The sequence below is a fragment of the Schistocerca americana genome, chromosome 5, assembly GCF_021461395.2.
Source record: "Schistocerca americana isolate TAMUIC-IGC-003095 chromosome 5, iqSchAmer2.1, whole genome shotgun sequence".
In the NCBI taxonomy this organism is placed as follows: Eukaryota; Metazoa; Arthropoda; class Insecta; order Orthoptera; family Acrididae; genus Schistocerca; species Schistocerca americana.
In genome coordinates, this window is record NC_060123.1 from 44,467,993 (window position 1) to 44,478,514 (window position 10,522).

General features: G+C 41.7%; 1 protein-coding gene across 1 annotated transcript in view; it reads right to left on the reverse strand.

The window, feature by feature from the left end:
- The window catches only part of LOC124615633 (probable G-protein coupled receptor CG31760), a 611,636-nt gene extending 601,739 nt beyond the window's left edge, over positions 1–9,897 (reverse strand). Inside the window, exon 1 of the mRNA XM_047143641.1 lies at positions 9,632–9,897. Coding sequence (XP_046999597.1) covers positions 9,632–9,897 — 266 coding nt within the window. The remainder of the gene's footprint in view (positions 1–9,631) is intronic.
- Between the last annotated feature and the right edge of the window lie 625 nt (positions 9,898–10,522).

Here is a 10,522-nt window from a genome sequence, read left to right on the forward strand (position 1 = left end):
TCCAATTCCCATCGTATTTTCGTGTTCTCCCTGTAAAACCTCCATTACCCATGTCCTATCGCCGCAGCCTAAGCTGTTGACATGAATCAAGAGCTAAAAATGTAAAGGAAAGGAGGTTCCAATTCCTAGTATATTGTCAACACTGTACTAGTTCAACTCGGTCCTATCAGTTAACTTTTTCCTTCCATTTTGTCCACTAAACTTACTTTATTGTAACGTCCTCCCCTTCTCCGGGCACACCTGCTCCGCTGCTGCCATGCTTTTCTTCTAGTATATCGTTACTTAAATATAAATTAATACCTGTGCCTTAAAGTGGATACATTGCGCTTCCACATGGTATGGTGGCCCACATACTAGCACACGAATGCTGAATGGGACATCAAATTTCACGTGACTAATAAATAATTTGAGAATTTAAGTTAAGTTTTGATTGTATAACAATGGGCGCTAATGAAAGCCGCCAGTGTTCTATGTATGAAAATTGTCACAAGAAAGAATACTATTGTTAAGACAGTCTGCATCAGAATGGCAGGCTGCAGTGGCCGAGCATTTCTAGGCGCTTCAGTCTGGAACCGCTCGATCGCTGGCATGGATGTGTTTGATGTCCTTAGGTTATTTAGGATTAAGTAGTTCTAAGTTCTAGGGGACTGATGACCTCAGATGTTAAGTCCCATAGTGATCAGAGCCATTTTTTGCATCAGAAGGTAGCATAACTGAAAAGTAGTTTTCTGATGTAGCCGGAAAAAACTATAAATAACGAGGCCTCTCCTAGCGTTTTTACGCTGCGTAAAACATAACGAATGGTATATGACACTTACGTTGAATTACCTCTCCCTAAGTAAACTTAGTGCTGGATGTAGGTACATTCTGCACTAACTGGCAGGTAACAGCACCAAAGCAGCAGACCTGACATCTTCAGGCATATGCCTTTTGGCGTTCTGTGTGAAAGACTGAGTGTGAGTGGGAGGGAGTGCCCCAGAATATCTGAAGACATTTTATATTTTCCCTTTTAGTGCATATTTTTCAAAAAACAAAACAACATTCATATATAAATAGTTGAGTAATAGTCACTGATGACGTCTCTGTTAAGTGTCCTACATATACCACCACCATCATATCTTTGTCTTCGAATAGTCTAGTCGAGACACTAAATTTATACTGATCACCTCTAGATACAAAACTTGTTCCTCGCCAAACAATTTGAGTCTCTTTATACTCATAATTTATGACCTACAGTGAGACGTTTGATGAGCTCTTCATGTTTTATTACTGAAGACTATACTGTATGTATTTGATAACGAAGATGCAGGCAGCAAGAAGATGCAGCTTGGACGTTCCCATTGTCACTGGCAGATGTTAATTTGAAACTCATCCCTGTAAGGAATTTTGAGATTTATTTGTGTTTAGTTTTCCAGTTTGAGATCTTATGCGACGGTTTTTCCCAAACTGTCCCAAAACCGATTTAAAACAAGAATGAAGAATGCAAATCAAATTGAAATAATTAATCCCCTACCGATAAATGAAATATTTATCTGTGTCAGTGATTGAAGCATGTGTCCGCCTACTTAGCTGGATTGCAGCGTGCTTGACTCCCTTGCAGCGGGCCCGGCTTCGATTCCCGGCGGGGTTGGAGATTTTCTCAGCTCGTGGACTGGGTGTTGCGTTGTCCTCATTATCAACTCGTCCTCATCACCGAAACGCGAGTCGCTCATTGTGGTGTTGACTGCAATAAGACTCGCATTAGGAGGCCGAACTTCCCCGGATGGGGCCTCCCAGCCACCTATGCCATACGATCATCATTGAATCATGTGACCCTGGGCTGTGGGCTAACGGAGGTGCAGCAGGACATAACAGCCAAAAGGGGGACTGCCCCAGGGGTATTCATTAAAGGGACTCGATGACATCTGCGAGGGTCAACGCCATGCAGTCAGACTGGCCAATGACTTGGAGAGCCACTCTAGCCTCTGGACGCTAAAAGTCGCAATACATATAGCATCTCACATGGTAACCGGACACCGATGTCTGTTTTAACGAGGTATCAGTGGATGGAGTGATGAGCCATGTTAGGCAAATGCTTGGAAGAACGCTTTTGTGAACAGTAAAGTAGGAAACAGGACTTTTTCGAAATTCACAGAAACCTGTAGAGAGCATCTGTGAGTGGAGTAAGGAACGTGGAAGTTAGGATGACCTTGAAGACGTAGGACACCGAGCACAAGCACTGGTAACCAACATGCTTGAGACAAAGGATGAAATCACCTTAACCGCGGAGCATAAATAATCCAGAGATGGGACAGAGATATGTGGCTGTGCTGCAGAGGGTCACCGTCATTGGCCATAGACAGAATAGAATGAGATAGAATGAGAGAAAGAGAGAGAGAGAGAGAGAGAGGGGGGGGGTGGGGGGTGGGGAAGAGAGCGGGACACGTTTTTCAGTTCCTAAAGTAGGACTGCTTGTTACTCGTTAACTGACTCACTTGAGAGGAGACCAGTTGATTTTAAGACAACTTTTCACTGGTCGGCACTCGGAATATTTATCGCTCTGCCAATAAACGCGGTGTTATGAGAGAAGAGACATGAGACTTCCTTCTAGGAAGCAGAAGGGGCCGAAATACTGCGAGGAATCTCTACGAGAAGAAGCAGACTTGATGACCTGGGGATTAGCGCATATTTCCAGCTGATGCAAACTTAGCGGCGAGTATAAGTTGGGTTGGGTTTGGGGGAAGAGACCAAACAGCGAGGTCATCGCTCTCATTGGATTAGGAAAGGAGGGGGAAAGATGACGGCCGTGCCATTTCAAAGGAACCATTCCGGAATTTGCCTGGAGCGATTTAGGGATATCACCGAAAACCTAAATCAGGATGGCCGGACGCGGGATGGAACGGTCGTCCTCGCGAATGCGAGTCCAGTGTGCTAACCACGGCGTCACCTCGCTCGGTCGCAGGTATAAGTCTTTGTTACGAAACCAATAATTGATTTTGCAACCACTTCTCCCTTCATCTGCAGATGAACGTGGAGAAACCGAGCCGCAACAGTGGAGTAAACTGTAGGACCCGCAGAGACATTTTTACCAAGATTCAGTAATTTCATGCTTATTTCTGAAGACTTGATTGTACTTTAACTATCAATATGCTTCCAGCTCCGTCCATAGGTGCAAGCGCATACTTTCCTGTAAAGTTTTCCATCTGTAACTCCAACTCTCCGAAAAAGACACTATGACTCACGCGATTATAATTGTTTCACCCAGATATATGTTTATCTGTATAATATATCAGATTCCAAATACAGGTTTGCCAAAAAATTTACTTCCCTTTTTCAACATTTACCAAACAAATTTATTATGCATTTTAATATTATAAAATGAGTTAACTGCGACTCCTGTTTAGCTCGGTATATAACGAATTTCTTGATCATTGTTTCGAGGGCAACGGTTCAGCTATGTCAGAAAAACAAGGCCACTTTGTACACATGTAATTACGTATCAATCATTCCACAGCTTATACAGGCAATAGTATATGATCATTTTATCCTGCCTTACAATTAGCTCCCTTACTTTTGGACAAGTCCTCAGGAGCTGTGGAAATACGTGACTCAGTATCACGCACCAACTGGCTTATGAAGTGAATACCTGTAATACATTTCTGACGAGAATATTAAAAAATGCTTCGAAACTTAATTCATATCGGCACCATGGCATCGCCGTATTAACGTTATACAATTGCAGTCAAATAGGATCTTAATCGAGACAGTCTGGATGCTGGACCTGTAGATAAGAAGCTGTATTTGTTTTACGTAATAAAAGACTCCACAATTTAACTAATTTCATCTATTACTATCTCCTGCTGAAGATATATATATTTATCAGTTCCTGTAATCGTTCCAGTCGAATCGTTTAACATCTTCCGTCGTGTGTCAATAATCTAAACAATGAAGTATTAAGGATTTTCGCAAGCATACATTTGTTAAAGAAATGAGGGAAAAAATGGCTAACTGTCCGTCTCGGTAGTTCAAAGGTCAGTGCAGCTGACTGGCGTGCGGGAGATCCGGGTTCAATTCCCAACTCTGAGAGGGATTAGTCTTTGGTGGGGACACTGATACCGGGTGCACTAAGTCTCGTGTCGCCAACTGAGGAGTTACTCGACCAACTAATCCCGTTTCCAACAACAAGAAACCTAACTACCGGCAGAGCGGTGAGCCGATAATATGACACTCCTTACCGCACCCAGTGACGCTACAGCTAGAGAACACAAACAAAATTTGAAGCAATTTGAAACATCAAACGGCCAGAGGATGATATGGCAGCGGGTTGGGACCGATTCGCTCGTCTGGAGCCACACTGCGGGACTTATGTGACTAAATACATGTACAGTACTATATTGGACTCCCGGCGATTAAAACAGTGTAATTCGCATCTTTTACGTGAAGAGTTAATTATCAGAAACCTTTGTGGATGGTTAGTGAATGCTGACCAAAAGTGAATGTGAATAGGAACGTCTAATAGATTATGTAGTTGATTTTGTGTGCCAATAAGTCACCACGTACGAGTTGTAACTCACACTCTTCCGTCTACAAACTGCATGTCATCATTATCATCATTATCATTTAAGACCGATTATGCCTTTCAGCGTTCAGTCTGGAGCATAGCCCCGTTATAAAATTCCTCCATGATTCCCTATTCAGTGCAAACATTGGTGCCTCTTCTGATGTTAAACCTATTACTTCAAAATCATTCTTAACCGAATCCAGGTACCTTCTCCTTGGTCTGCCCCGACTCCTCCTACCCTCTACTGCTGAACGCATGAGTCTCTTGGGTAACCTTGCTTCTCCCATGCGTGTAACATGACACCACCATCTAAGCCTGTTCGCCCTCACTGCTACATCTATAGAGTTCATTCCCAGTTTTTCTTTGATTTCCTCATTGTGGACACCCTCCTGCCATTGTTCCCATCTACTAGTACCTGCAATCATCCTAGCTACTTTCATATCCGTAACCTCAACCTTGTTGATAAGATAACCTGAATCCACCCAGCTTTCGCTCCCATACAACAAAGTTGGTCGAAAGATTGAACACTGCACGGATAACTTAGTCTTGGTACTGACCTCCTTCTTGCAGAAGAGAGTAGATCGTAGCTGAGCACTCACTGCATTAGCTTTGCTACACCTTGCTTCCAGTTCTTTCACTATGTTGCCATCCTGTGAGAATATGCATCCTAAGTACTTGAAACTGTCCGCCTGTTCTAACTTTGTTCCTCCTATTTGGCACTCAATCCGTTTATATCTCTTTCCCACTGACATTACTTTCGTTTTGGAGATGCTAATCTTCATACCATAGTCCTTACATTTCTGATCTAGCTCTGAAATATTACTTTGCAAACTTTCAATCGAATCTGCCATCACAACTAAGTCATCCGCATATGCAAGACTGCTTATTTTGTGTTCACACATCTTAATCTCACCCAGCCAGTCTATTGTTTTCAACATATTATCCATATATAATACGAATAACAGTGGAGACAGGTTGCAGCCTTGTCTTACCCCTGAAACTACTCTGAACCATGAACCCAATTTACCGTCAACTCTAACTGCTGCCTGACTATCCATGTAAATACCTTTGATTGCTTGCAAAAGTTTGCCTCCTATTCCATAATCTCGTAGAGCAGGCAATAACTTCCTCCTAGGAACCCGGTCATATGCCTTTTCTAGATCTATAAAGCATAGATACAATTCCCTGTTCCACTCATAACACTTATAACACTTCATAGTAATAAGAAAATTAAAACTGGTCCCTCTTTAAACAGGGTTATCTTTACTCCCAAACTTTTCTGAAACGTGTCACTAGGACTCTGTTATCAGCACCGTTAGATATCTGTTGAAAGAATTGTACGAGAGTTCGTACGCTGGAAGACATCAGATGGCAGGTGACGTGCACTACATGCGATGTATTTAATAGCAGTTTACAGCGTTAGAAGGGGACAGGGCAGGGGTTTGAGAATATTGTTCAGCGTGAGAAGCGTAGACGACGTAGCACTCATCACGTATGGAAGACCCACAAATCAGATGCAAAAGATACTATTATTATTAACACAGTAAATGTCGCTATTGTGAACTGTAGGAGGGTGGAGGGGGGGGGGGCGGGGGATTGATATGTAACAAATATTTGTGGTTATAAGTTGAATGTAAAGACAACACAGCTAGAAAGAATTTTAACTCCTCAGCGAAGTTGGCGCTGACTTGAAATACACTGTCAGAATTAAACTGCCTGCAATACCGGGCTTCGAAACAATCAGAGACAAGTCTATCTATTGAGCTGTTCAAGTACGACTCACGACCCGCTGTCACAGCCTTACTTCCGCTAGTTGCGTCCGCAATATCTTTTCTCCCAAGAGAGCAAGTTGCGGGATAACTCCTCTTTACGTTTGGAAGGTAGCGGTGTTTCTTATGGACGTAAAGCAGTGGTGAGGGTCATGAGTCGTGAGTGGATAGCTTAGTCAGGAGAGTGCTTGTCCGCCAAACGTTAAGATCCCAGGTTCGAGCCCAGCTCCGGTACAGTTTCAATCTGTGAAGAAGTTTCTAAGTGAGAAATTAAAAATTAAATACAGATTTTATATTTAAGTCTACAGTAAATAAAAAGAAGGTTATGCTGCTTAAAACATGTTTCAGATCTGCGAGATTTGTCATGCATGCTACATTTAGAGTGCGCCTTCAGTACGTAGAATAGGGAACAGATCCATGAATCGGGAAGGGAGGGGCGAGGGGCAGCAAGTGTTTCTAGTTTTTGCAGTACTCATTGAGCGTGTCTGTTTCCGTGTAGGAATGCTGTTGCAGGTACTTCGTCGTAAGGGGGAAAAGTGGAAGTAGAAAGGATTAAATGTGGACTAATGGTGGCTGCATTTACTGACTGCCTGTAAGGCATGATGTAATTATATTTTCCGTTTTGATTTTCTCTAGTACGACTTCTCGCGCTATTCCTTTCCCGTCGTTCTAGTACATAGAGGCTTTGAACTTGCGTTAGGGTATATGCGTTAACAGAAGTTTTTTAATGAAGTTTCAAAGTGAAAACACTAAATTATAAAAGAATTGACGACACAGCACTGGAGGAAAATAGCTACCCTAAATGAGGGATAGAATTCTGGAAGCCTTTCCAGACACGAAAGTAACAGTCGACTTTAGGCTTGGTAGCGATAAAGAATACTGTTGTAATTAAGAAACAATTGTGGAATATCCACGAATGACTGAACAATTTAGTAAAGTTGCAAGTCCCCATATAATAATAAGCCAATTATTTCAGGAGTTGACAGACTGTGGACGTCGGCAGAAAATTGAAAAGGAAGTGATTTTAATATGGAAAGACTTCATTCCAACTGTTACAAATCAGATAGTATGCAACCAGAGCAAAATATACTGGACTACCAATCCAGCTGGCAAACGCTTACAGAACGTTTCAGCACAGTGAACGGATAATATACGTATTGATGGTATGGATACCGAACCACAAAGGAAGCGTTTTCAAAGTCTGACAAGAAAGTAAAAATGACTGAGAAGTCGGTTTTTTTCAGGCAGAAATGTTTGAAATGTGTTACCGGAGGTGAATACGGATTTCTCTTATTGATAAAAATATAAAGGCTTAGTAAAGCTTCGCCATTCCTGTGGGCCACATTCATGAGGGAAAAATAACAACTGGCATGAGGTCTGGATTGCAAAGAAAGAATATATAAGACATGTCTTCAGTCCTTGCAGGGATCCAACTGACCCATTACAAATGCCACCTATCGCATCCATCCGTCACACTGACAGGTCATGGCAGCTGTAGATAGTTATTTTGTAGTTTTTTCGGAATTTTACTCCAAGAACGTCGCTTACACACCAACAGTGAAACTGGATGAAGTGCACTGGTCTCAGAAGGAACTGCATCGAAAAGTGAATCCATTTTCAAGCTACAAAACAATGACGTTCACTTCGAGCAATGTCATACCTTTCTCCTGAACTTTTCGCTCGTTGACCACCGTCTGTGAGTGATCACGAAACTGGACAAAACACTCATGGTTCAGATTAGATTAGCTTAAATTAGTACCCGTTCCATAGATCATGAATACGACACTTCGTAATGATGTGGAAAGTGTCAGATTAATAAAAGGTGTATATAGAAGATATTACGTTACAAAAAATATTACATGACACTAAATATGTTTAATTCTTTTCTTTTTGGGAGGAGGGTGGGGAAATTACCTACTTACTATATCCAAAAATTCATTTAATACGTAGAAGGTGTTGCCATTAATAAATTCTTTTAATTTACTTTTAAATGGTATATGGCTATCTGTCAGCCTTTTGTTGCTATTAGGTAAGTGACCGAAAGACTTTTGTGGCAGCATAATTTACCTCTTTCTGAGCCAAAGTTATGTTTAACCTTGAGTAGTGAAGATCATCTTTTCTCCTAGTGTTGTAGCCGTGTACACTGCTATTACTTTTGAATTCGTTCGGATTGTGAGGCTACAGTGGAGATCCCTAGCTCTTTAAATAAGTGTCTGCAGGATGATCTTGGATGAGCTCCAGCAGTTATTCTGATTACACGTTTTGTGCAATGAACACTTTTTTACTCAATGATGAGTTACCCCAGAGTATGATGCCATACGAAAGCAAAGAATGAAAGTAGGCGTGGTAAGCTAATTTACTGAGATGTATATCGCCAAAATTTGCAATGACTCTAATAGCATGAGTAGTTGAACTCAAATGTTTAAGCAGATCTTCAGTATGTTTTCTTTTAAGTTCAACCCCTCATTAATGCGTACACCTAGAGATTTTGAATATTCTACCTTAGCTACCGATTTCTGATCGAAGTCTATATTTATTAATGGTGTCATTCCATTTACTGTGTGGAACTGTATATATTGTGTTTTGCCAAAGTTTAATGAGAGCACATTTGCAGAGAACTACTTAATGCTTTTCTGAAAAACATCGTTTTCAATTTCACCTGTTAATTTTTGTCTGTCAGGTGTGATAGCTATACTTGTATCATCGGCAAAAAGTACCAGCTTTGCATCTTCGTGAATATAGAATGGCGATTCATCAATATATATATTAAGAACAGCAGAGGGCCAAAGACCGAACGTTGCGGCACCCCATTCTTGATTGTTCCCCAGTTTGAGAAATCACCATTTTTGTTTGCATATTATGTGAACTCTTTATTTCAACTTTCTGCACTCTTCCAGTTAGGTATCATTTAAACCATTTGAGCACTGTCCCATTCATAGGACAGTACTTGAGCTTTTCTAGAAGTATGCCATGATTTACACAATCACAAACCTTTGGTTGTGACTTCCGGTTACTCAGAGCAATTTATATTTCATTAGTGAAAGTATATATAGCATTTTCCGTTGGAAAACCCTTCTGGAAACCAAACTGACATTTGGTTGAAACTTTATTTTTGCAAAGGCGTGAAGCTACTCTACAATACATTACTTTCTCAAGAATTTTGGATCAGGCAACTAATTTAAATTTTTCCACATTAAATCAAATTACGTAGCTGAGACAATCGCAGAGGGTTTTGGTAACATACCACTCGTAGCATTCTATCGTGACTGCATTTGCCCACCAACGGTTCTACGTGTTCCCAGGTGGCCGCGGCGAGACTTACTTGAAGAAGTAGGACCCGTTGTAGCCGAAGAAGGGCACGGTGTACGTGAGCATCCAGATGTTGCCGCCGCCGCAGTCGTAGTACGGCTTGCTCCACTTGCCGTCCTCGTACGTCACGCTCAGGATCTCGTCCGGCTCCCGTGGCGTGTGCGCCGTCTCGTTGAAAGTGTACGTGTTGAAGCCTGCAACACACACGGCGGCGCCGCGTGTACTCGCGGGTCTCGGCGCACAGAGGAATGGACAAGGGTAGAGTAAAGTAGATGGCATATTTTGGTTGTGTTAAAAAAGAAGTAATATGGTAGGACATTTTTGTTATCAACTGGTATCCTTCGGACGACGGTAATATAAATCTTGACCTCCTGACCCGGCCTATAGAGAGAAATAAAATTATTTTGACAGGTAGTGAACTCCAGATGGACTGGCCACTGTGGACGAGTGGCTCTACGCGCTTCAGTCCGAAACCACCCTGCTGCTCCTGTCGCAGGTTCGAATCCTGCCTCTAGCATGGATGTGTGTGATGTCCTTAGGTTATTTAGGTTTAAGTAGTTGTTGGTCTAGGGGACTAATGACCTCAAATGTTAAGTCCCATAGTGCTTACAGTGATTTTAACCATTTGAAATCCAGATGGATTCCTAGGATCAGCAAGTGTGATTTGTCAGGGCTGTTTCAACAAGGGAAATTTATCAATCAACATGATGCCAGGTATGCGAGTACTGGTAAACGAAGCATTATTCAAGAATGGAATCAATCTAGACATTTTTTGCAACTGTTTCAGTTCACATCGATTCATAATTAACAAAAGAGACTACTTGGGTAACATTTTTATGAATCAGAACAAGCTTTGACACGAATAGCATACCATCGTGCGATCTAAAATGAGAAAAGAAGAAAG